General features: G+C 48.9%; 1 protein-coding gene across 2 annotated transcripts in view; it reads left to right on the top strand.

Annotated features, from left to right (window-relative positions):
* The window catches only part of Gpi (glucose-6-phosphate isomerase), a 26,136-nt gene extending 158 nt beyond the window's left edge, over positions 1-25,978 (top strand). Inside the window, exons 1-18 of one of the 2 annotated variants that reach the window (XM_015496915.2) lie at positions 1-242; positions 1,151-1,241; positions 1,550-1,618; positions 3,254-3,373; positions 9,029-9,112; positions 9,241-9,387; positions 10,656-10,727; positions 11,353-11,397; positions 12,936-12,989; positions 21,169-21,229; positions 21,875-21,918; positions 22,036-22,188; positions 23,239-23,368; positions 23,525-23,601; positions 24,914-25,042; positions 25,245-25,320; positions 25,402-25,468; positions 25,575-25,978. The exon at positions 1-242 is cut by the window's left edge and continues 158 nt beyond it. In XM_015496915.2, the coding sequence (XP_015352401.1) occupies positions 121-242; positions 1,151-1,241; positions 1,550-1,618; positions 3,254-3,373; positions 9,029-9,112; positions 9,241-9,387; positions 10,656-10,727; positions 11,353-11,397; positions 12,936-12,989; positions 21,169-21,229; positions 21,875-21,918; positions 22,036-22,188; positions 23,239-23,368; positions 23,525-23,601; positions 24,914-25,042; positions 25,245-25,320; positions 25,402-25,468; positions 25,575-25,710 (1,677 nt within the window). In that variant the 5' untranslated portion in view covers positions 1-120 and the 3' untranslated portion in view covers positions 25,711-25,978. The remainder of the gene's footprint in view (positions 243-1,150; positions 1,242-1,549; positions 1,619-3,253; positions 3,374-9,028; positions 9,113-9,240; positions 9,388-10,655; positions 10,728-11,352; positions 11,398-12,935; positions 12,990-21,168; positions 21,230-21,874; positions 21,919-22,035; positions 22,189-23,238; positions 23,369-23,524; positions 23,602-24,913; positions 25,043-25,244; positions 25,321-25,401; positions 25,469-25,574) is intronic. The other variant, XM_048790955.1, reaches the window with a different exon arrangement.
* Positions 25,979-26,762: the final 784 nt, after the last annotated feature.

Below are 26,762 nucleotides of genomic sequence, written 5' to 3'. Positions count from 1 at the left end.
CGGCGCCTGCGCCATAAAGGCTGTTGCGCCCCACGGGGCGCTGCTCGCTCCCTTCGCGCCGCCCGCTCCCGTTTCCTTCCTCCGTGCACGTCTCAGTCGGTGTACCCTTCTCGTCCCGCCATGGCCGCTCTCACCCGGAACCCGCAATTCCAGAAGCTGCAGCAATGGCACCAAGATAACAGTTCTGACCTCAACCTGCGCCGCCTTTTTGATGCAGACAAGGAGCGCTTCAATCATTTCAGGTGCGCGCGCGGGGCTGGGGCCAGGAGGCCTGGACAAGGGCCCCAGGGACCCCCGGCCACCGAGCCGGGCCCAGGCCAAAATCGCACTTTGCCCTTGAGACCTCCTTGGAACGTGTTCGCCGGTCTGGAGTCTGGGGCCTGCTTAGTCACGAGGAGCAGCGGCCCCCTCCGCAGCCTCCCTCCACGGGGACCTCGCCTTCCTCTCCCCCCTCCCCCACAGCTCTTTAGGGGGGACTCCGGAGGCACTGGTGGGGAGGGGCTTCACTGACGCAACAGGCGGGAAAGAGCTGCCCCCTTCCACCTGGTCCTGGCCTCAATAGGCTTAGGACGTCTTTGGAGTGCGGTCAGGGTGGCCATCCTGGGCGGGGGTTTGCCAGGAGTGGCCGTGGTGGAGATGTCGGGGCATAATTCCTGATGAAGAGGCTAAGGCCAGAGACCTGTGGAATGACCTGGAAATGGGAAGGAGTATGGGAGGAAATCTTGGGTGGGAATGCGTCCTAGCTTGCTCTGATCACGGATGATGCTGCGGCGGAGAAGGTAGGGATGGGACACTGCCTGTGGCTCCAGGACTGGAACTCCCTGATGGTGAGGTACAGAGTGAAAGTCTGCAGGGTTGCGGGGTGTCTCCCTGGGCCCTGCAAAGCAGTTGTATCCCGTCTTCCCAGGCCATGACTCCACGCCGAGGGTCTGACTGCATCTTGGTTCGGTGTGTGCTGCTGCTGTTCCAAGTTAGCCTGGGCATGAAGGTTACAGACACCACCCACTGTCCTGGGCAGCTAGGGGCCCTGTGGGGTTGTGGCATAAGGAGGATGTTTCTTCTGGTGGAAACAGCTCCTGCCTCGCTCTGATCCAGGGGCAGGCTGGGAGGGACCAGGGGTGTGGTCAGTAGCTTCTGCATCTTTCTATAGCTTGACTCTTAACACCAACCATGGCCACATTCTGGTGGATTACTCCAAGAACCTTGTGACGGAGGAAGTGATGCATATGCTGGTGGACCTGGTAATGTTGTTTGGGGAACCCTGTGTGGTGGGTGAGCTAAGCTCTGGGGAGCTTCCAGGTCCTGATGGACCTCAGTAACTACCTCAGTGCTGCTGGGTTCTGAATGCCTGGCCTGGCTCAGGTTCTGAGCAGCATTCTAGGGGACCCAGTGCCTGATGTTTGAGTAGCCTCTTTCCAGATGGGAGAGGGAGACAGGCTGTAGTTTTCTGTCAGCCCCATTGCAGTCAGTGCCATGCCTTGTGCTTGGGGACTTGGACGTGTGGTGGCCATTGTGAGTAGGACCAGACCTCAGTGTTTTCTCTTCTCAGGCCAAGTCCAGGGGTGTGGAGGCTGCCCGTGAGAGCATGTTCAGCGGTGAGAAGATTAATAGCACTGAGGTGAGCAGCCGCATACCAGATTCCACATACCCCCTGGGGCCTCTTCCTTCCCTTTTGGGGTTCATCTGACTGTTAGCATCACCCTGTGTCCTCACTTCTTCTCTTAGGCAATGCTATTGCTTAAGGAGGGGCCTAAAGTCCTGTTTCTTTTGGGGGCTGGTTGCAGGGCTTTGGGGTGTGTCTTCTCTAAGACCAACAAGAATTTGGTAAGCAAATTGGAATGGCTCTCAGTGTCAGCCCAGGGAGGTACCTTCTCAACCCTGAAGGGGGGGAGTTTCTCAAGGATTGCTCAGGCATTTTATTAGAGAACTTAACTGATTTATCTTTACTGCAAGTTTTACTAAGGACAAGAATTTCATATCACAAAAGACCTCAATCTCCTCAGCAATAGGAGTCAATAGGAACCCTCAGTAAGGCCAGGCTTTGGGGACCCTATTCCTGACTTGCAGTGGAAACCTGGAGGCATAATAAACTCTTGAGCACTTAGTCTCTGTCCTATGAGGAGTCTGAGGTTGAGAGGTTAAGTCACTAATCCAAGATGTCATAGCTGGAAAAGGAAGAGCTGGGATTCAAACAAGCCCATCTTGCACTATTAGGCTAGTGTGAGGAAGCCTGCAGGTAAAGAGGGTTTCCTTTGGGGGTCTGTTTCCTTATGGAATGTGGGGAGGAAAGGGGTTGGGCAGGTGGGATGTGGGATAGCATGAAGCCCTCTGTCTTAGTGAGCCCCTCACAAACACATGAGATCACCACTCTTCTGCCCACCTGGATCCTTTAAACCTGTTTCTGTCAAAGACTCCCCTGCTGGCTTCAGCTGGATGGAGCCATTTTGCTCTTTTAACCAAGCCAGCTGCCTGGCACCTGTCATAGACTTACGGTCTGGTTGGTTTGTGGCAGATGGTACTGATAAGGCTGCTTGGTAAGGGAAGCTTGAATTACTTGCCTTGCTCCACATCCAGGGGGCTAAGGGCACTCTTCAGAAGGTGCCAGCAGACACAGAGTACTCTAATCAGAAGAATGAGGTTACTTTAGGCTTCATGAGCCCTGGTTCACTGAAGACATTAATTGCGTGTCTCTGACCTGTGTTGTCACTGTTCTGTCTTTGCTCACTCTGTACCACTTTCCTTTCTCACTGTTCACACACTGAGCACTGGCCTGTCCTAAGCATGTTCAGTTCCCCCTGACTCCTTTCTTCTACTGCTTCTTCCTTCTCTTCTTCTTGCAGTACTGGGGTTGAACCCAGGGATACTCCATCACCAAACTACATCCCAGCCCTGTTTAAATTTCATTTTGAGATAGGGTCTTGCTAAATTGCCCAGATTGGCCTTGAACTTGTGGTCCTCCTGTCTCCCAAGTCCCTGGTATTATAGGGACTACACTACCATACCTGGTCCCCTACTGGTTTCTGACTGTAGCACAAAGGGGGCAGCCCATGCTTTGCATTCTCCAGAGTCCTGGGGTAGCTCCTAATTCCATAAGCATACAGTGGTTCCCAGAATAAGACCATGGTGCCAAGACACCTCAGGGTCTGCCATCCAGTGGTAACTCTTGGGCCATACTACACCATGCTCAGTTAGAAGTATACTTCCCTAGGGTGTAGATAGAAGGGGTTCTTTACACTGTGACCCTCGTCCCCAGGATCGGGCAGTGCTGCATGTGGCCCTTCGGAACCGCTCAAACACACCCATTTTGGTGGATGGCAAGGATGTGATGCCAGAGGTCAACAAGGTTTTGGAAAAAATGAAATCGTTCTGCCAGGTAAGTAACTGCTGGGCCGGACTTGCCCTTGGCCACACATGTGCATGTATTTGGAGATCTGGGAGTCCTTATTAGAAGCTCTACTGTTCTTCTTAGAGGCAGGACTCAGGCCATCACTGAAACCGCAACTAGGGGTGGCCTGTACAGTTGCTGACCCTGGGGTCTCTGCTATGGCTTGAATTTCCCCAGAGCCTGGTTGGAGGGGATCCACTGCTAGGGGCAGCCTCTTTCCTGAATTATAGACATCTGTGGTCTCAGAATAAGCTATCCAGTAGCAATGGCCTGAAGTTAAATGAAATCCCTGAGATAGGATAGTGCAGGAGGGAAGGGATGCCTTGTCTAACCTCTTTAGTGACATCACCTTATTCCCAGTCCAGAATCAGATGGAAAAATTTAAAAAGTCCTGATCCCACTCCCAGCCAACTCTCCAAAGATAGCTGTTATGTTTTCCTGAAATTTTCCCCAAAGTACCTATGCATATATATTAGCACATATAAACACACACACACAGAGAAGCATCTATCATCACATGTTTGTAATACACATACACACAGAGATTCATTTTCTATCTGGCCTTCTGCAGCTTATTTCCACTCAGAATCATGTTAGGGATGTTCCTGGGTTAGTGTCCATTAAATATAACTTTGTCTCCTCCTTTTCCTGTATGTGGGGTGTAGGGATTGCCTTAGAGAACAGCTAAATTCCCCAGGTCAATGCTGTTGCCTCAGTTATCTATTTCAGGAGTGATTCTGCAAAGGTCACAGATCCTCAAGCCTGGAGTACAAGGGTGATGGCTAGAGGTCTGTGTGGGTGTGTGCATGTCTGTATGGGTTATGCATGCCCTGGGAATGATCATCTGCTCAACTGCGATCATTCACTGCTTATCCCTGAAAGCAGAGGCCCCCACTGTGACTGGTCAAAGTCTGGTTGCTTTGGCCAAGAGCCATTTTCAGATCTGAAAGTGATGCCAGGAGTAGGAGGTGATCTTGGCATCAGTCGTAATTAGAACTTCCTGGAGGGAGGAAGGTCTGGCATCCTGATAGGGATCTGGATTCTCAAGTGTCCCTTAGGGTGGTCAGCCATGTGACTTTGTGTGGGGAAGGGCATTTCAGTCGTCATCATTGGCAGAGCTAACATGGTTTGGGAGCCTGGTGCCCTTGGCACTGGCCATCTTTGTTGCTTGTTTCCAGGACAGCCCTCTCTCTCTCTCTCTCTTTTTTTGTCATTTCAAACCAATTTATTTCTCACTTCTCAAGAAAAGAGCATTCTAAAGCAATGTAGCCAGCATTCAATCAAAATACTGCAAAACATTGAATAAAAAATCACAGGGCAGAAAATGGGATAGTAAACTGTTAAAATTCAGTATAAGAGTTCAACAAAGTAGAAACTGTAGTTCCCACAATGGAGTCAGCCTTCTCTTAATTGACTGCTGGATTACCTACCTCAGACTGAAGTGTATTTACAGTTCCAAACACTAATGAACAGTGGCATTTCAACAGGGAGGAACACTTTTTATGGCTGTTGCTCTCAAAAGTTCCCCAGAATCACTGGGTGAAGATGTTCACTGTGACCTTCATTATCATGGCAAAACCCAAAAACAAATTGCATATTTCAAAATAGTAAGAGAGGATTTTGAATGTTTTTAACACAAAGAAATGATAAATGAGGTGATAGACATACCATTTACCATGATTTCATCATTACACATTTTATACATGCATTAAAATGCCATGCTGTATTCCATAAATGTTTAGTCATTATGTATTAAAAAGCAGGGCCAGGGGCTGAGGTTGTGGCTCAATGGTAGAGCGCTTGCCTAGCATGTGTGAGGCACTGGGTTCGATATTTAGCACCTCGTATGAACGAATAAAATAAAGGTCCATTGAAAACTAAAAAAAAAAAAAAAAAGTAGGGCCAGAGGCTGGGGTTGTAGCTGAGTGGTAGAACGCTTTCCTCACATGCATGAGGCCTTGGATTTGATCCTCAGCACCGCATAAAAAAATAAGTGTGTTGGGGTAAAGGACCATATCTAATTTTAAAAAAAAAAATTGGGTCAGAGATGTAGTTCAGGGGTAGAGTGCTAGCCTATGGTACATGAGTCCCTGGGTTCAACCCCCAGAACCACAAAATTAAAACAAAAAAATTAATATAAAAGTAAAAACCAAACAACTCATATCATTTGTCAGAGGACATATCAGTAAAATCAGTGTATATTCCTGTATTGCAGTCCTAGCTACCATTAGGCATTCAGGATCTACGGCTTTACTTACCTGCTGTGCTATTTAGGATATATTGAAAAGTTGAAAAAGGAAGTTACAGAATTTGTGTGTGTGTCATAAAGCCTCAACCGGTCAAAGAAAGAGTGTGTGCAGTTGTATTAAAGATAAACATTTTTCCCTCTGGTGTTTGTTTTGTTTTGGTATTGGGGGATTGAGCTCAGGGGTACTTAAGCATTGAGCCACATCCCAGCCCTTTTTGTATTTTGTTTAGAGACAGGGACTCACTGAGTTGGCTTAGGGCCTTGCAAAGTTGCTGAGGCTGGCTTTGAACTTGAAATCTGATCCTCCTGCCTTTGCCTTCAAGCCACCATGCCCAGCATTTTTTTTTTTTTTTTTTTTATGATGCAAATCTGTGATGGTGATATTGAAGGTTGAGAAGCTGAGCAACTTTTTTTTCTTTCTTCCTTTCTTTTTTTGTAGCGGAGGGAGGTTTGAACCCAGGGACGCTTTACTACTGAGCTATATCCAGATTTTATTTTGAGACAGGGTCTTGTGTTGCCCAGGTAGCTAGGATACAGGTGTGCACCACTGCACCAGCATTTTTTTTTTTAATTATAGAAGTTTTCCTATGACAGTTGATTAGTTTTTTATTTAAAGAGAAAAAAAACTTGCTAGGTTTTACTGGCTTTGGGAAAACCACGTATACTAGTTTTCTATTTATATGTAGGAAATTACTGGAGAACTTAGCTAGAAATAACAGTCAACATTTCTTTGGGTCAGGACTTTTGAGTGGTTCTGGTTAAGTTCTCTTAAGGCTGTAGTCAAGATGTTGGCCGAGGGCTGGGGTTGTAGCTCAGTGGTAGAGCTCTTGCCTGGCATGTGTGGGGCACTGGTTTTGGTCCTCAGCACTTCATAAAAATATGTAAATGGAACAAAGAGTATTGTGTCCATCTACAACTAAAAAATATTAAAAAAAAAAAAAAGGGCTGGGGATATAGCTCAGTTGGTAGAGTGCTTGCCTCGCATGCACAAGGTCCTGGGTTCAAAAAAAAAAAAAAAAAAAAAAGATGTTGCCTGAGGTTGCAGTCATCTGAAGGCTTGAGGGTAGAGGATCTGCTCTAAAGATGGCTAATTTAGCAGTTCTTTTTGGCTTTTAGAGGGCTTCAGTTGCACACCATATGGACTTCCACTCAGAATTTGAGAGTCCTTAGATAAGGCAGCTGATTTCTCCCAGAGTGAGCAAACTCAATAGAGAACAGGAAGAGTTCCTTGAGGTCTTTTGTGACCTAGTATCAGAAATCACGTTATTGTAGGCACGGTGGCACAGGCCTGTAATCCCAGCAGCTTGGAAGGCCGAGACAGGAGAATCGTGGGTTCAAAGCCAGCCCCAGCAACTGCGAGGCAACTTAGCGAGACCTTGTCTCTAAATAAAATACAAAATAGGGCTGGGGATGTGGCTCAGTTCAATCCCCAATACAAAAAAAAAAAAAAAGAAAAAAGAAAAATCACATTCTTTAATTTCTGTAATATCTTATTGATTGTACAGATCAGCTCTGGTCATCCTTAGAGGGTACTGTACAAGCATAGATGCCAGGAGGCAGCAGGGATCACTGTTAAATCATCTTGGAAGTTGGCTGCTAAAAGCAGCCTCTGGCTCTCCATGATTCATATTCCTTCTTTGTCCAAAATACCCCACTCAGTTTCTCCTAAGGCTGTATTCCATTACTTTATCATCTAGAAGTCCAAACCTCATTGTCAGGTACAGGCATAGTAATACCTGCATTTCCTCAAGTGTACCTTCAGTGCATTTCCTTTTGGTCTGGACAGGTGGATTAGACAAGTTGTCGTTCTCTCATATCACCCAACCAACAGTGGTGAGATACGATAATGACTTTAAGGGGGGAGCGAGGTGGGGGAAGGAAGGCATGCAAACCACACTGGTCCATGGCAATTCTGAAATCTTAACAGGACGTGTTGGCAATTTACTGGTTAAGATTCGAGGCCTGGGAATAATTTCTCAAGGATCTTGGCTTTTCTTGCACTCATTTCCCTTAGTTGAAAGGTAGCCTGTGCTTGCAACTGCATAGTTTTATCAGACTACTTACTGTCTGGAAATACAGATATTCCTTTCCTACTCTATCCCTTTCAGTTCAAGCAGATATCATTTCAGAAAATTCAGTTATTTTAAAAATTTTGTGGGTCTCCTATGAAGCTTATTGAAGGAAAGCCTCATTTCATTAAGTAAAATCCATACCCACAAATTTTTTCAACATGAGTCCTTTTTTTACTTTTGCTTTTGAGCCCACAGAAATAATACCATTAAGCCTCTAAGAAGTCTTTTATTTATTTTTTTGCAGTTCTAGGAGTCCAACCCAAGGGTATTCTACCAATGAGCTACATCCCTGGCCTCTTTGTTTAGTTGTCAATGGACCTTTATTTTATTTATTTATTTATATGCGGTGCTGAGAATCGAACCCAGTGCTTCATACATGCTAGGCAAGTGCTCTACCACTGAGCTAAAACCCAGCCCACATTTTTTTTTAATATCTTTATTTTTTTATGTGGTGCTAAGGATCGAACCCAGTGCCTCACACATGCTAGGCAAGTGCCCTACCTCTGAGCCACAACCCCAGCCCCCTGACCCTTTTTATTTTTTATTTCAAGGCTGGGTTTCCTTGAATTCACCAGACTGGCCTCCAACTTATGATCCTTTTGCCTCGCCTTCCAAGTTGCTGGGATTATAGGCATGTGCCACTGTGCCCAGCACAGGCTGCATGTTCTTTTATATGACAAAGCTTCTCAGTCACATTCCATCATTTTCATAGTATTTCAATAGGTGCACAGGTCAGCACAGGGGGTAGCTATTCAGGGTTATGAATACCAGGGGAAAGAATCATTTGTAGGTCCATTTGGAAGTTGGCTGAATTTCTTATATTTCTGTCCCTGGTCATGATAGTTGGCATTTCATCTGGTCTCTGATGTTAGTTTCTGCTGAAACTTTACCTTTTTTTTTTGCAAATTTTGATAGCATTACTGTGAGGCGAGGATGTGATCACTGCATTTCCTTTTTAAATGAGGAAATGCAGTGTAGTATGGTAGGGATCTACCACTGTGGTTTTAAGAAGCTCCTATGACACCCTGAAAGTTGGAATTGAGGTTTAAGGATAGAGGAGTAATGACTTTTTTTTTTAATTGAACCCAGAGGTGCTTAACCACTGAACTATATCCCTAGCCTCCAGTCCCCCCTTTTTTTTAAGACAGGGTCTCACTAAGTTGCTTAGGGCCTCATTGAAATGCTGAGGCTGGCCTTCAACTTGTAATCCTCCTACCTCAGCCTCCTGAGTCACTGAGATTACAGGCGTACAGTAATGATGTTTTTGAGCAGTAAGTTATATGGCAATGAAAGGCTGATCACATCTTCTCTGCTCTGTGCCAGCGTGTCCGCAGTGGCAACTGGAAGGGGTACACGGGCAAGTCCATCACAGATGTCATCAACATTGGCATTGGAGGCTCAGACCTGGTGAGGAAAAGACTACCTTGGGATGGGGTGAGGGTTGGGAACTATTAGTTCTTTCCAGGGCTTTGGTTTCTCCATTTATGGGACCTGTGTCCTGGAGTCTTGCTTTCTGATGCTATGACTCTTTACAGGGGCCTCTTATGGTCACTGAAGCCCTTAAGCCGTACTCTTCAGGAGGTCCCCGGGTCTGGTTTGTCTCCAACATTGATGGGACCCACATTGCCAAAACCCTAGCCAACCTGAACCCTGAGTCCTCCCTGTTTATCATCGCATCCAAGGTAAGGGCATCAGTGGTATGGGGAGGGTATGGATGTTCTACTATCGCCGTGGGCATTGGAACCGCAGGACTGGTTGTGAGGGAGCCAGTGTTTTGTGGATCAGTCAACACAGCTGCTCTGGGCCTGTTTCCTCATTTGGCAGCAAACAGTTTCCTTAATAAAAGCCTCAGCTGATCAATATGAACCTTTGTCATAAGGTCACACCTAGGGCTGGGGATGTGGCTCAAGCGGTAGTGCGCTCGCCTGGCATGCGTGCGGCCCGGGTTCGATCCTCAGCACCACATACAAAGATGTTGTGTCCGCTAAGAACTAAAAAATTTAAAAAAAAAATAAAAAAATAAGGTCACACCTATTCATTTTGCAGGAACTGTGCTCAACCTAGGACTGTACTTTCTTATGATTACTGTCTTATGTTTATTCCTTTTAATCTTAGAGCCACACCCTGATAATACTGGGGTTTTGTTTATTATCATTAATGCCCTGTGTATTCACTTTTTTTTTTTTTTTTTGCAGTACTTGGGATTGAACCCAGGGCACTCTACCACTGAGCTACATCTCTAGTCCTTTTTATTTTTAGACAGGGGTTTGCTAAATTACCCAAAGTAGTCTCATACTTGCCATCCTCCTGCCACAACCTCCTTAGTAGCTGAGATACTGGCATGTGCCATCATTGTGGGCCCTGTGTACTCACTTTAATGCACATAAAATATGAGTTTCATCAGGCCAGGAATGGTGGCGCATGCCTGTATTCTGGCAGCTTGGGAAATTGAGACAGGAGGATTGCAAGTTCAGAGTCAGCCTCAGCAGCTTAGTGAGGCCCTAAGCAACTCAGTGAGACCCTATCTATAAAAAACAACAACAACAATAACAAAAAAAGGGCTGGGAATGTGGCTAAGTGGTTAAGTGCCCCTGGGTTCAATCCCAAGTACCAAAAAAAAAAAAAAAAAAAAGAATCAGAATTCTAAGATATAGCCTAGCTAGACAGGCTCAGCTCATCCCCTAGGAGGTGCCCCACCCTTTGACTGACTTGCAGGATTAGGGTAGGGACTGTGGCATTGCCTAGGGTCCTCTGCTGGTTGCAAAGTGCTGGAATTACAAGATGATATAACTCCAGGCCTCTGCCTCAGGCACAGCTACCAGTCAGTGTGTGGGTTAGCAGATATGGGGATTGTCACTGACTTGCAAATACTACTACTTATGACAAATGGGCACCTGTGTGGCTTCTGCTGCTGAGCCTGGAGGCTGACTGTTGTACTCTTTTATTGCAGACCTTTACCACCCAGGAGACCATTACAAATGCAGAAACAGCGAAGGAGTGGTTTCTCTCGTCAGCTAAAGATGTGAGTGGGTAGTAGGGACCCCTTATGGGGGTGATGGTCCCTGTGTAGGCTGGGAGGACCTGGGTAGGCCTGCCTTTCTACTTGAGTGGCCCTATTTCTCCTAAATTAGAAGCAGGAGGCAGCCTTTCTGGCACCTGCCTTTCCTGTTTTTTGGTCCATCTTTGGCTTTGTCAGCCCCCAGACACACCAAATGTGGCAGAACCTGCTCTAACTGGCTTCGGGCCCTTTCTTTAAGCCCTTTGTCCCAGAGGGATTATTGCTGCTCCTGGCCACATCCATTTTTAAAGAAGAGGGACATTCTTGGGCTTTTTTTTTTTTTTGTGTGTGTGGGGGGGTGTGCTGGGGATTGAACCCCAGGTCTTTGCATGCAAGGCAAGCACTCTACCAACTGAGCTATATCCCCAGCCCCATTCTTGGGCTTTGTACGCCTGTGAGGTGAGACAGGCATGTTGTCCTGTGACCCTTCTGCCATTTTGATCTTAACCTTGATAAGAGGGTCCTCCCGCAGCCTCAGACCCAAGGACTAGGACTAGTCATTCCCCAGCACAGGCCCTGGTTTCTCTAGTGATGGGAGGATCACTGCCCCTCTCGCATAGTTTGATGTAACTGGCTCTGTTTCTTGTAGACTTCTGCAGTTGCGAAGCACTTTGTTGCCCTGTCTACCAACACGGTAAGTGCCTGTGTGGCCCTCCATGCTCCCTCCCTCGAAAAGCCCAGGTCACGGCAAGATCATGGCCTTTTGGAATACATGTGCTGAGTTACAACTAACTCACAGGTTTGGAGCATCTTGGCACAGATGGTGGGATAGGATTCACTGCCCGTGAGCCGCAGGCCAGCCTTGCCTTCATTACATTTCCCATCCAGTCTTTGCTGCCCCAAAGGAGGGTATTCAGTCAGTGGGATCATGATAACCTTGTCCTTCTCCCAGGACTGACTGATATCCAGAATATTCCATACTCATGATCTCCCATGGCCTCTGCCACCTGCTATTTCCCCAAGTGGAATATGCTGGGTGTAATGCCTGGTGAGGGTGGGGGATGCATCCCATTTCTCACTGAAGACTTAAGCCCCAGTAAAGGGATGTGACTTTTTTAATTTAATATTTATCCTCCACTCTCTTGACTCCCCCAACTTTTTTTCAGTACTGGGGATTGAACTCAAAGAGAGGCACTTTACCACTAACCTACATCCCCAGACCACTTTATTTTTATTTTGAAACAGTCTCGCCAAATAGTTGAGGCTGGCCTCCAATTTGCAATTCTCCTACCTTAGCCTCTCTAGTTGCTGGGATTATAGATGTGCATTATTGCACCTGGCGGGGTGTGACTTTTTGCTGCACTTGGTGATTGTGTGAGGTAGTGATGCTGGGATGAGACCCCAGGTCACCTGCCTGACAGTTCTCATAGCTTGTCTGGCCTTGAGCTTGTATGAGGTAAGGGAGGCAGGGTCAGCAGGGCAGAGTGAGGTGTGCCTTAGGAAGTACAACACCTGTAAACCTTGCTGGACCCTGAGTGGGTGGAGGGGGGGCCAACACTGTGCTGGGCTATGACAGCAGGGAACCATACTCAGGCCTTCCTGACTTCCTCCATCACCTCCACAATTACTTCCGTCTCCAGTACTGACCTGCCCACGGGGGTAGACAGAATAGGTCAAAGTCAGCTAACCAGAGAGTGTCTTATCTGCCTTCTTTACACAGGGCTCAGACTATTGGTAGGGCTTCTATGAGGAACAGGTAAGGGGTTGCTGGCCTGACAACCCAGGTGATTACATGCCTGAAAAACAGTATTCAGGCTCTCTGAAATGGAGGCACCTTCCCAGATTTGGGAAGGACTGGGCAGTTAGTTGTCCAGGCTGAGCATAGCCTGGACTGGGAGGTGGCCTCTGCTGATGCTTAGGGTCCAGCCCTAAGCTGAGGTTCCCAGATGTCCTAGGGGACTCAGGTGATAGCTGTTGCCAAGCTGGATGTGGACTTTATATCAGGTAGGCAGACCCCCTCAGCAGGAGGCTTTGCAGGTCCCCTGGCATCTCTCTGGGTGGGCAGGTCCTGGGCCTTGATTCAGGGGCTGTCTCACCCTGCCCTAGGTGGGGCTAGGAGGAAGGTGAGGCACTTCTGTAGCTTGTCTGACATAACTCCTCCCTTCCTGATGTTCCTTTTCTTATTCTGCTAACAAATACTCTCTTTTTCCTCTCTCCCTTTACTATTTTCAGGCCAAAGTGAAAGAGTTTGGAATTGACCCTCAAAACATGTTCGAGTTCTGGGATGTAAGTACAGGCACTTCCTGTGCTGGGTCAATTATGTGTCCTGTGTCAAACCATGGCCATTGAGCCACAGATGAGGGGCCTGTAAGGTTAGATCAGCATTTATTGAGCTCCTGCTGCATGCCCAGATTTGAGAAAGGCAGAGAGGCCCTTAAAGAGACTTGTAGGGCAAGAGCCACCCACTTAAGTTGAGGGCTCCACTTGAACTGTGGCAAGCTGAGCCTGCAGGCCAGGTTGAACTCTCCCCTGTGCCTGCCAATATCACCCCCTGTGGGGTAACCAGAGCTGCCTCCACCCACCTCATTGAGCTGTGGTTGTGAGTTATTCTCAGTGATGACCTTTCTGTAAGTTGCAGCCACAGTCTTTAAAGGCCAAGGGGCAGGGTGAGGCAGGAGGTGGGCCCCAGTAGGCTTGGAAAGGAGCAACAGGAATTGCAGGAGCAGCTGGAGGAGTGGTGGGGAGGGGCCTGGGCAGGTGGTGCCTGGGCAGCTTGCACTGCAAACCTTGATAGGTGGTCACGGGGGCACACCTGCACTAGTCAGGCATTGAATAGGAGCTTCCTTGCAGCTTGCCTGATTGCAGCCATGGTGTGAGAAGGGCTGTGAAGGCTTGGGGTGCAGGGTGCTGCCCAGGGTGTGGTGTGGGCTCTGAATGCAGTGGGTATGGCTGGGCATAGGAGGGGTGCTCTAACACATGGCTGTGACAGTCACACCCAAAGGGGCATCACCCATTTGAGTGTTTTCACACTGGCCTTTGACATGGAGGCTCTTAGCGTGGTGGCAGCATCCACAGATATAATCTTATTTTGCCAGTTTTCTAAGAGCCTTTTTCAACTGGGGTCTGGGAAGAGAATGAAGCCCCAAAGCCCTAGACCATCCACTGTGTATAATGAGTTCACTTCTTTCTAGAATGGGACTAGTTATTTACCATCCTTGGAAGAATTGAGAAGTCACTCAAATCATTTTCTGCATCCTGTGGCTCAGATGAGGAACCCTGGTTGACAGACTGTGCAGCTTCTAACCAATGTTGCATGCCTGATAAAGGAGGGGAGCACCTCCCACCTCCTCCCTGGGATTTGGCATCTGAGCAGGTGGTGGGCAGGGATGTGTGGGTGCTTCTGCTAGCTGAGGAGCCCAGAAGAACAGGGTTTCGTTGTCTATAAGTGCTCAGTATACACAGATGAGAGTTTGAAGTTTGACTTATGGAGAGGGATGGGTCTTACAGGGAAGGCCTAGGAATGCAGTTGAATAGGAAAACATGGAACCAACTAGTTATGCCAAGGTGGGCACAGTGGAGGCCTCCTGGCCCAGACTAGACATAACACATACCTGCTGTAGTTGGGATTAGTGTGGATATTGCTGAATCGAGAAGATAAAGTCTGAGAGGCCCAGAGGCAAAAACGGGTAAATTTTCTAAAACAGGTCTCTCAGGCCTGTTTGAGGCATCGGGTAAGGCAGAGGGTTATAGCACTGGCTATGAGATGAGATCAGAAGAGTCCAGTCCAGTAGAGGTACGTATGAGTGGTAAGACCCAGTCTGCTGGGGTCTGCCTTGGGGCAACCTTGGGTTGGAATCAGGCAGAGGCATAAGTATGGTGGTAAACTGTGGAGTCTCTCAGGGCTCAGCTTGAGTCAGCACACACAGTAGAACTAAGTGAGGTCTGAAGAGGAGCCAGGATAGGTGTAGGTGAGTTTAGAGAAGGAACCAGGACAAGGAAAGATACAGGTGAGGTCCATGAATTCTGGAGGATATTCAGGTATTTAGAGAGTGATCCTATCAAGCAAGGTCTGAGGAGTCAGTCACGTACAGGTACTTAAACCCAGCCCTGTGGGAAGAGGGCTAGATCTATGTAGTATACACTGGGGTCTTTCTGACTTGTTCTGCAAAGTGAGGATCAGGTAGCAGGTCATCTAGAATGTCCAGGTGGTGGACATTGATATGAGGTGTTTAGATTTCACAATTATGCAAACACAGGCCAGCCCCCTGGTTCCAGCATTTTAATCAGGTATGATGGGCAGAGCTCAGGATATAGAGAGCCTGCTGAAGGTCCTTAACAAGTCCAGGAGTGTCTGTGCAGGTTTGGTATGTACAGTGGAGAATGCCAGGTGTGGAAACATGTCTGAGCTCTTGGGAGCTGGAAGAATTATACAAAGATATGTATGATTGGGTTTCTTAGGGGAGGCCTAAGGAGCCAGATTAGGCACATGTAGGTAGAACTGGATTGCTTGGGTATGGACACTGGAACTAAAAATAGGCTTGGGTAGGTTGAACTGAGTCTGACAAGTGATGACAAAAATCCATGATTGGGTCCAGGTCATAACTGTGACCTGTGGTGACATCTGAAAGCTCTGGAGATGCACAAGTGGGTGCTTCAAGGTTCCCTGGGATAAGACTGAAGAGATGGCATCAGGCAAATGCAGAGGGTCAGAAAACAGCATCCGTCTGTAAAGTGTATGAAGCCTGGGTCTGGCCCGGGTATGTAGAGCAGGTGGCAGGTGAGGTTTGAAGAGTTGAGGTGAGGCCCAGTTTTGTACTTTGGGTCTCAAAGAAATGTCTAAACTGCGGAGGTCAGGTCCGAGTTTGTATCCTAGTTTTTGAGGAGCTGGGTCAGGCATTGTGGGTAGAGTTTGTCAGATAATAGGGCAAGCACAGGTAGATGGACCTGGAAAGCCGTGACTAATTAGATTCATTAAAATCTGTCACAGTTGAGGTTGTCCCCTAGTCGGTAGAGTCAATTTTTCAGGTGGGGCTTGAGGAGCCAGGGTAAGGCTCATGGATAATGAATAGGGTTCTTTAGATGATGTCTGAGGAAATGAAAGGAATATAGGCAGAGTTAGGCCTCTCAGGTGAGATATGAGGAGTGCCTGCCAGGTGTGGTCCGAAGAGCCAGGATCTGGCACCAGTAAGTAGTTCTGGCTCTCTCAGGTAGAACTTTACCTCTTGGCAGGGGAGGAACTTCCCTTCTTGGGTAAGGTCTAAGGAGTCTGTATCTAATGCACAGGTTTGTATCTTTGGGTCTGTTGGATCTGAAGAACATGAGTTAAGCAGGTGGGTAGAGCAGGGTTTGTCAGGTAAAATCTGTTGGGGGCCAGGTTTTTTAAATTGCGCATAGCTGTTCAGATCTAAGAAGTTAAAGTGAAACCTGGGTAGGAAGAACTGAATGTGTTGGATGACGAATGAGCAGCAGAGGTATAAGGTACAGGTAGGCAGAACTGGCCCTCAAGGTACAGTCTGAGGAGCCAGCATCAAGCATGGGTAGGCTCAGGCCTATCAGGCGTGGCCTGAAGAACCAGAGTCTTATACAAGTAGGTAGAGCTGCCTTCCAGGTATAGTCTGAAGAACCAGGGTCCTGTAAGGTAGGTAGAATTGGCTCACCAGGTGTTGTCTGAGGACTAGAGGTAAGACACAGGTAGGTGGACCTGGTATTCCAGGTGTGCTTTGAGGAGCCGTGATTGAGCATAGGTAGGTAGAGCTGGCCTACCAAGTGCAGTGCATGAGCCAGGGTCAAGCACAGGTAGGTAGAGCTGGCCCTCCAGGTGTGGTCGGAAGAACTAGGGTCAAGAACAGGTAGGCAGAGCTGGCCTACTACATGTGGTCTGAGGAGCCAGCCCCAGAGGCAGGTAGGCAGAGCTGGCCTTCCAGATGTGGTCTTGAGGCCTGAGGATTTAGGGTTGAGCGCAGGTAGGTAGAGTTACTCTTTCACGAGCTGGATTTAGGCAAAGGTATGTATACCTGGTTCTTGTGCCTGAAGAAACACGGTCAGGCTTGGTAGGTGGAGCTGTCCATCTGTGTGTGATCTGTGTGTCCATCATGGTCAGGTACACAGACAGAGGTAGAGATGGCCTGCCAGTTACAGTGTGAGGACCCAGGGCCACGCTCAGATGGGTAGAGATGGCCTGCCAGGTGTGGTCGGAAGAGCCAGGGTCATGTACAGGTAGGTAGAGGATGACCTTCCAGGAATGGTCTAAAGAACCAGTGTCATATGTAAGTGGGTAAAACTGGGCTCTCAGGTGCAGTCTGAGGAGCCAGGCTCCAGCACAAGTAGTTTGAACTGCCTGACTAGATGGGGTTTGATGACAATATCAAGCACAGTTCAATAGCCTTCCAGGTATGGTTTGAGGACCCACAGTGGAGCATAGGTAGACCTACCAAATACAGTCTAGAAGCCAGGGTCAAAGCCAAGTAGACAGAGCTGACAAGGTGAGAGCAGAGGAGCCAAGGGCAAGCCAAAGGTAGGTGGAGCTGGCTCAAGTATAATTTAAGAACCTAAGGTCAAGCACAGGTAGGCAGAAATCATGGTCCAAAGAGCCAAGGTCAAGCATAGGTTGGCTCTTTAAGAACTTGGATTCAGGCAAAAGTGTATAGACCTGCTTCTCTGTGGTACAGCCTAAAGAATCAACTTACGGAGGCAGCATAGCCTCTCAGGTCAGGCTCACGGCACTGGAGTCTATAGAGTAGGCAAAGCACTGTGGGTCTCACAAGAGGTCTGCAGGCCTCAAATGAGACATGGGTAGGTATACCATGAGTCTTGCAGGTGAAGTTCTTGGGGCATGGTTCTGGCTTTAAGGAGCATGGTTTAGCCACCAGTGATAGATAAACATCTCTCATGTGAGTCTGTGGCACTGTGGGGGTTCTGAGACTCCTTGGTGAGGTTGCTAATGCTGAGGTTAAGCTGAGGTTGGTAGTGTTGGATTTTTCTATGAGACATGAAAAGCTGAGCCAGGTGGGATAGAGGCTACTGGGTCAGGGCTGGGGATGTGGCTCAAGCGGTAGCGTGCTCGCCTGGCATGCATGCGGCCCGGGTTCGATCCTCAGCACCACATACAAACGGAGATGTTGTGTCCGCCGAAAACTAAAAAATAAATAAATAAATATTAAAATTCTCTCTCTCTCAAAAAAAAAGAGAGAGACTACTGGGTCAGGCCTATGTAAATAGAGCTTGATCTCCAGGAAGGGGGTGAAGAGAATCTGTGTTGGGCTCCAAGCAGTGGATCTGGGTCTGCATTTGAGTTGGAGGGGTCAAGGTTAGTCACAGACAGTTAAGTGAAACCTGTTCTACCAGCTGCAGTGTCTGGAGCCAGGCTCTGGCAGGTATACCAGCCTACATTGTACGGTGCTGGAGTTGAACACAGGTGGGCAGAGCTGGGTCTCCGAGGCTTATCTGGCTTTGTTAGTCTGTGGATCAGGGTCAGTATGGGAAAAGTATGGTCTTATGTGGGTTCTTTCCACTTGGATTCAGATGCAAAGGCACCCCAGCCATGAAGAGATAAAGTAGAGAAGGCGGGGCCTCACCCAGAAATGCATAATTGGTGTGGTTGGCCAGGCCTGAGGAGGAGTGTCAGATATAGTTGGGACCATCCGTGGTAGGATCTGGCACAGTTAGGTCAGAAAAACATAGTCATCATAGGTGTATGTATCTAGGTCTGTCTGATGAGGTCTCAGAAATCCTGAGGTGGGAGAGGTAGGGTCAGGTTGGAGACGTAGAATGCCCTGAACCAGGTCAGCTATCCCTGGACAAGTGTGACAGGCAGAGATCAGGTTACTGCAGAGGCCTGAGGACCTGTAACCTGTCTAGGGTGTGGTCTGTGCCATCACTTTCTTGTTGCCCTAAGGTCTGAGTTGCCAAAGTGAGGAAAAATGTAGGGCTATATCTGGCTGGATAAGGTAAGGTGTGGTGAACAGAGGCAGGTGAGACCCAGACTTGGAGCTGACTGAGATGCTGCATGTGTCAGGTATGCTTTGGGAGCCTACTGCAGGTAAAGGTAAGGTCTAGAGACTCCAGTCTGCAGTTGGAAGGCTCAGAGGCTCAGGTCAGATATGTCGTCGCTGGGCTTTTCCTGAGGTGAAATCTGAGGATCAGATCTCAGCCAAGGTCAGAGTCTGGATTCACCAGAGAGCTGCTCCCCTTGTTTCTAGAAATGAATGTGTTAGGCAGGATCTGAAAGGCATTGTCAAACATGGTGTGGTCTGCAACTGTGTCCATCAGATATAAGCTGACCCCCCAAACCCAGACCCTTTCCAGGTGAAGGACCCCACTATACTCTCTGCTCAAGCCAGCAGTCTCTGGGCCGTCCTTCTCTCATTCTTCTGATGCATCCTATTTAACTGAACTCCCTGAATCAGGACTCTGCTCCCGAGTCCAGAATGTCTGGATCAACACTGCGGCTCCTTGGTGGTTTCCCTGCTTCTATTCTCACCTCACCCACAGGCTCCAGTACTCCAGCCTTGTCTCTCAGCTTCAGCCCTTGGGTTCTCACTCTTTCATTCATGGTCTATCTTGTGCTTTGCTTCTTCTTACCCAGCTTGCCTTAGTGGGCTTCCAGACAAAACATCTATTGGATTTCTGTGCAAAAGCCTCTCCTTTGCATATAATGGGGTTGCAGCCTTGGACCATCCCTGAAGGAATTGAGAAGTGACGTTGCTCTGTAAGGCTTAATTCTGTCACTGTTGGGTGGCTCTTGCCACAGGACCTTTGCATATGCTGTTCTATGCTTCTCCAGTGTTCCTCTGAATAATGCCTGCTCTTCAGATCTAGGCTCAAGCTCCTGGCAGATTCCTTTTATAACTGGTCTTGGTACCATATTACCATATTCACGTTCTCCCAAACACTTGTTATTCAGTTTCACATTTATTGGCATGATTATTTCACTTACTTCATTCTTCCCCCACTGGTGTATTTGCGCTGCCTGTGGTAGGAATGTGGTAGGTGTTGGGAAGATATGCATGGAGTTCAGAGATACCACAAGGAGCACACAGGTGTGGCATCAGAAGTCTCAGTGTGAATGGTAGGTGTAGGTGTGTCTTAGAGCTGAGGTTGAGAAGATCCCAGGTATGAGCCACTGGGCCCGTGTCCCGGGAGGCAGGGTGAGGCACAGGTAGGAGGTTCTGGTGCTGTCACTATCAGAGGGAGCATGTCCAGACACAGGTATCAGGCTCTGAGCCTGTTCATCTGAGGAGGCAGGGCCTGGCACAGGTATGAAGCCTGGGGTCAGGTTTATGGAGGTGGGTTTGGGCAGCACAGGTATGAAGCTCTGGTCCTTCCAGTGGCTGAGGAGGCCCTGCTGAAACCTGATAGGAGGTACAAGATCTGTGTCTTTGTCCAAGGAGGCAAGGCCAGGCAATGCCACGTTTTTCATTGTCCAAGGAAGTGTACCTGGGCACTGGTGTGTGGTGCTGACCTGGGCCCTGGCACAGGTAGGAGATTCTGAATCCATCAGTATCTAAGAGGTAGGGTAGGCACGGGTCTAAGGCTCTGGATCTGTCAGGGGCTGAGGAGACAGGACCCAGTACAGGTATGAGATTCTGGGTCTGCCGTATCTGAGGAGGTGGGTCCTGGCACAGGTATGAGGCTCTGGATCCGTCAGTGTCCAAAGAGGTGGGTTAAGCACAGGTATGAGCACCTGGTCTGCCAGTAACCAAGGAAGTGAGACCCGACACAGGTATGAGGCTCTGGTCTGTCAGTGTCCCAGAGGCAGGGTAGGCACAGGTACGAGACCATGGGTCTGCCACTATCTGAGGAGTTGGGGTTGGCACAGGTAGGAGGCCATGGATCCATCAGTGCCTAAGGTGAGCCCCAGGTATGAGGCCCTGGGTCTGCCACTATCTGAGGAGGTGGAGTTGGCACAGGTATGAGGCCATGGGTCTGTCAGTGTCCAAGGAGGCAGGGTAGGCACAGGTACGAGGCCCTGGGTCTGCCACTATCTGAGGAGGTGGGGCTGGCACAGGTAGGAGATGCTCTATGTCAGTGTCTGAGGAGGTGAGGCCATAGGTATGAGGCCCTGGGTCTGCCACTATCTGAGGATTTGGGGCTGGCACAGGTATGAGGCCCTGGGTCTGTTGACATCCGAAGAAGTGAGGGCTGGCACAGGTATGTGTCTCTGTCAGTATCTGAGGTGGGCTAGGCACAGGAATGAGGCTCTGGGTCTGCCGGAGACAAGGCCAGCATGGTAAGGTCTGCATTGAGTCTGTGGTTCTGGTCAGTCCCACGTGTAGTCTGCCTTGTTGTCAGCCCAGAGAGTCGCCAGCGCCTGGCCTGCTATCTAGCTTGCCTGAGGTGGGTTGGGCCCAGGTCCTCTGATCTGCACCTGTGGAATAGCAGTGCTCTCCAGGGACAAGTTGATGGCAGGAGGGAGGGGGGCGGGGTGTGCTGGCCTTTCCTCAGCACCTTTTCCTGTCTCTCCTAGTGGGTAGGCGGACGCTACTCGCTGTGGTCAGCCATTGGACTCTCCATTGCCCTGCACGTGGGTGAGTGTGTGTTTCTGTCTTGCAGCCCTCTCAGGGGATGGTATTGCAGTCTGGGGTCAGGGGAGGAACACCTTGCTGTCACCAAAGGCCGCTGGCCTCTGCTCTTGACTGGAACATTTCTTTAAGATCTGGCAGAAGGCCCAGGTTTTCTTTTCTTTCTTCCTTTCTTTTTTTTTTTCTTTTTTTAAATCAGGTATTGAACCCCAGGGCATGCAACCACTAAGCCACATCCCCAGCCCTTTTTTATTTTGAGATAGGGTCTCTCTGATTGCTTAGGGTCTTACCAAGTTGTTGAGGCTGGCTTTGAACTTGGAATCCTCCTGCCTCAGCCTCCCAAGTTGCTGGGATTATAGGCACATGCAGCCATGCCCACCTCAGCCCAGGTTTTCTTTTGGGGGTCGCAGGTTGGCCTTTCTTCCTGCCCCTCCCAGCTGCGGTGCTGTTCTCAGTCCCCAGCTGGAATTAGATCCAACTTTGCATTGGGGCCAACTCTGAACAGAGAGGCTTTCTGCAGGCGCCAGTTCTCTCAGATCCTGTTTCTTCTGGCTCCACATCCAGCCTTTTCTGGTTCCAGAAGAAGCTGTGCCCACTGCCCAGAGGACACAGGGTGTGGCCATTTCTGTTGACACTGCTTTTGTGTCATAGGTTTTGAGAACTTCGAGCAGCTGCTCTCGGGGGCTCACTGGATGGTGAGTGCTGAGTGGCCAGAGACCTTTGTGTCGGCCCAGCCCCCGCCCTGCCGCACTCCCTCCTTCCTTCCCTTCCTGGCAGCTGCTCAGCTCCCACTCCACCTACTCCTGTTTCAGGACCAGCACTTCCGCACAACACCTTTGGAGAAGAATGCCCCTGTCCTGCTGGCTCTGCTGGGGATCTGGTACATCAACTGCTTTGGCTGTGAGACGCACGCCCTGCTGCCCTATGACCAGTACCTGCACCGTTTTGCTGCCTACTTCCAACAGGTACCAGTTCGCTAGGTCAGGCCTTGGCGCTAGAAGGGCTTATTGGCACCTGGGAAGTCCAGAGGCCCAAGTTTCAGCTCCTCCAGGAGCTCTGCCCCTTACCCTCGAGCATGCACCTTGGTGACCAGGACTTGTGCCACCTCCAAGTGTCTGTTGAGTTTGACTATGTGGGAGGAACATGATGACTGGCTCTCATGGTGCCCTGGCTTGACCTGGCATGTGTCACAGATGGGATCACTTCCTTCTTGAATCTCACTTGGTGTGACCGCCATAGGGTGAGGCTGGGAGCCTTGACCCTCATGGCCTGCGTAGCTTGCCTCTTCGGGTTACATGGACCTCTGTCCCACTCTAGATCAAGCACCGCCTCTCTTAGATTCTGTTCTAGAAAGTCCTTACCTACTTTATTTAATATAGACCTGGTCCCTGCCTTGTTGTCCTTGGGCTCCATGGGACAGAATCAGCAAACTTGCCAACACCTAAAAATGAATCCTGCCACTGAAGTAGAGCTAAGGCTACCCAGTCCCAGCTTCCTGAGTAAGGATTGCCATCACCAGGGTCCAGGTGGGTGCTCAAAGCCCAGTGTCTCCCTGAGGTGGCAGCCCTCAAAGACTATACACTCTAGATCCCAGTTTGGTTCTCTCAAAAAAATCAATTGAATATTTTGTGGCTATAATTTGATTTATTATTATTATTGGTGCTGGAGATTAAACCCAAGGCCTCATGCCTACTAATCAGGTGCTGTACCACTGAGCTACATATCTAGCCCCAAATATTGTTTTTAGAGGAGTCCTCCCCCTCTCTCCAGAAACCATCTTCTCCTGGTCTGAGTGGCCAGAGACATTTGTGTCGGCCCAGCCCCCTGCCCTGCCACACTCCCTCACTCTTTCCTTCCCTTCCTGGCAGCTGCTCAGCTCCTTTCTGCAAAGTAGTCTAGACCAGAAAGCTTATCAGCCTGTGACACACATTTGCAAGGGTTCCTCATAGGGCTGGGGTGTCTCAGGCAGGACTTGTAGCATAGTGCACAAAGGAGCAAAAATGTCTGCATTCCAGGGTGACATGGAGTCCAATGGGAAGTACATCACCAAGTCCGGCGCCCGTGTGGACCACCAGACAGGCCCCATTGTATGGGGAGAGCCAGGGACCAATGGCCAGCATGCGTTCTACCAGCTCATCCACCAAGGTAGGGTCCACTCTGGCCTGGGCAGCAGTGGTGGTGCTGGGGAAGGGCAGGGTCACGACAGCTGAGACTGTGCACTTAAGCTGGTATTCTCCTGTAGGCCGAGTGGGTAGCTCCCGTGGGCTGGGGTTGCGTGGTTGACCACAGTGCTCTTCACAGGCACCAAGATGATACCCTGTGACTTCCTCATCCCGGTCCAGACCCAGCACCCAATACGAAAGGGTTTGCATCACAAGGTAAGAATCCCATGAGGACCCTCCTCACTACTTTCTCAGGCTCACATTACACCTAGACCTCTGAAGACCTGGCTTTGATCAGCAGTTATATTAATTTTCTATCACTGCCATGGCAAGTGGTTTAAAACAGCACCATTTATTATCTTCTCACTTCCATGGATCAGAAATCCAGCAGGCTCTGTTGGGTCTCTGCTTAGTAAAGGTTCATGGGCTGAAATCAAGTGTTCCCAAAGCTGCATTCCCTTCTGGAGGCAGGGAAAGTGCTTGCTCATTCAAGTTGTATTTCTATGTGATGGTGGGTCAGAGGTTTAGGTTCCTTGCTGTTGCCTAATAGTCATTCTCAGCTTCTAGAAGCCACCACTTTCCCTGGCTCATGGCTCTCTTCATTTCAGCACTGGCAGTGACAGGTACCTGCCCTTTTTTTTGTTGTTTTGTCTGTGTGCACGTGTGTGCGTGTGTGCTGGGGATTGAACCCATAACTCTGCATACTGAACTACATCCCTTTTTAAAATTTTATTTTGAGCCAGGTTTCTCGAGTAGCTGGAATTATAGGCATAAGCCACCATGCCTGGCTAGTCTATCTTTTTGGTGTGTGTGCAGTGCTGGGAATCGAACCAGGAGCCTTTCACATACTAAGCAAGCACTTTTCCACTGAGCCATACTCCCAGCCCAGTCTCCCCTTTTTAAGGTCTGTAACCTTACTTCCATGTGTAAAATCCCTTTTGTTGTATATTATAACATGAAATGCACAGGCCTAACAGCAAAGGACAAAGATCCTGGAGCCAAGATCTTGCCTATCTCGGCAGCAAATGGGAAGACCATTCAATTGAATCTAACAAAGTCCCTGAAGAGGATTTATTGTGCCTTGTCTTTGGCATGTGGAGTGGCATAGGGTTACTCCAGGCACAAGCTCTAGAGTCAGTGACCTAGGATTTGAATTCCGATTCTTCTGCTCTGGAGTTCTGTGATCTAGCGCTGTTTCAGAGAAAACTGAGGTTCAGGTAGAAAAGAGGGGTGAAGCCTCTCCCTCTGAGGGTCTTAAAGGATAGATATTGGCAAAATTGTTAGAGGAGGGTCCTTGGCAAGTGGTACATATTCCTTAAAGAGCAGTCAGCATTGTTACCTACCCTCTGGTGTCATCGGATGTGCCTTCTATCCTTCCTGTCTTCAAGGAGGAAGTGAAAAAGTGAATCCTGAGTGGGTGACTCACTCAGCTGGAACTAACCTCAACGGAGAAGTGCCAGGCAGCCTTGCTCCTTGGCCTGAGACTCCAGTAGTCTTTTCCAGTGTAACTGGCTATCTTTCTTATCAGATCCTCCTAGCCAACTTCTTAGCCCAGACTGAGGCGCTGATGAAGGGGAAATCAACCGAGGAGGCCCGGAAGGAGCTCCAGGCTGCAGGAAAGAATGCAGAGGACATTGAGAAGCTGTTGCCACACAAGGTCAGCACTGCTCCTGAAGTTGGTTTGGGAGCAGCATGCCAGAGCTGGAGGGATGAAGTCGTAGGGCCAGGGTAGGGGTTCATAGTGTGTTTGGGTTGTCCTATGGAATGGGAGGATCTGTCCTCTGAGGCAGGATATTCTCCTTCTGTAGGAGTTTGGGGGTCAGGATTAACCTGGGGATATTTCTTGGTGTTTTCTGAAGGTTTTTGAAGGAAATCGACCAACCAACTCTATTGTGTTCACCAAGCTCACTCCATTCATTCTTGGAGCCTTGATCGGTGAGTAGAGGAAGGTATTAACTTTGGGTCAGTTGGACAAGGATGGGGGATCCCTAACATGCCTGTCTGCCACTCCTGCAGCCCTCTATGAGCATAAGATCTTCGTTCAGGGTATCATCTGGGACATCAACAGCTTTGACCAGTGGGGGTGAGTTGCTTACTCAGGAGGGTGGGGGATGTCTGTGGGTTGGCTTGAAGATTTAGTAGCAACACTGGAGCCTTCCTTATCCCCTTCTTCCTCCCCTTCCTGGCAGAGTGGAGCTGGGAAAACAGTTGGCTAAGAAAATTGAGCCTGAGCTTGAGGGTAGCGCTGAGGTGACTTCTCACGATTCGTCCACCAATGGATTAATCAGCTTCATCAAACACCAGCGTGATGCCAAAACTGAATAAACTCAGCTACAGTTCCTGTTGTGACTGGTCCTTCTTGTCCCACCTTGCCAGAGTCTGCGCTGCATGGTCCTGCTCCTCCCTGTCCAGGGCAACCTCTGGTTGAAGACTTGGGCCACACACCCCCTGGGGGAAGCCAGTCTGGAATTGCCATCCTGCCCCTTCCTTGTCCACTCTCCCTCTTTTCCACTTTGCTGAAGTGCTTCAGTGCAGCCGATTTTTCTGACCTGTGTTTACATCATAAGCAGGAAAATAAAGATGCCACAAAGGAGGGTGTGGGCTCAGCCTCTTACTGTTTCCTGAGAATGGGACTTTGTGTGGCAGTCCGAGCACCAGCCGGGAGGAGTGGAAGGAGCACTGTACCCTGGTTGGCACTTGACTAAGTGGTGAGCAGGTCCAGAATGGAGGACAGAAAGTCAGGAGGTGAACTTGGCCTCTAATCAAGTCCTGTTTTCCTCTCCTTCCACTCCTCACCTTTATGACTTTGGAGAAATTGATAGACCACATTGAGATTATGTCTGTTTCAAGTAATTCCTGGCCAAGAGCAAGGGTGGGTGATTGACATCTCCTAGCCAGATGCTTGACAACTGCCCTTTTATCTTCTCAAGCTATTAATATTTTTGGCTAGTGAAACAGAAAAGGAATTTCATTTAAAGAGTCAATGGATGGAATTGTTGGTCAGGCTAGAAGCTAGGCTTCCAGCATTTATACCCCAGATAGTGATCTGGAATAGTCTGGATAGAGAAACTGCTTCCTCCCACCCTGTTATTAGAACTGCCTCTGTCCCATCCTCTCCTGGGTCACTCACAATTCAGGGATATAACTTTACCACTGAGCCACATCTCCAATGCTTTTTATTTTGAGATAGGATCAAAGTTACTGAGATTGGCCTTGAACTTGTGGTCCTCCTGCCTCAGCCTCCTGGGTTGCTTGGATTACAGGTGTGCACCACTGTACCTGGTTAAGTCACCCACTTCAGTCTGGCTTGGTCACATGCCTTCTTAAAGACAGAAACACATCCAAGATCTGTATTTTTTGTTCTTAAAGAGAGAAGG

The sequence above is a fragment of the Marmota marmota genome, unplaced genomic scaffold (genome assembly GCF_001458135.2).
Source record: "Marmota marmota marmota unplaced genomic scaffold, marMar, whole genome shotgun sequence".
In the NCBI taxonomy this organism is placed as follows: Eukaryota; Metazoa; Chordata; class Mammalia; order Rodentia; family Sciuridae; genus Marmota; species Marmota marmota.
Note: the sequence above shows the minus strand (reverse complement) of the source record. Positions and strands in the feature narration are given on the sequence as shown.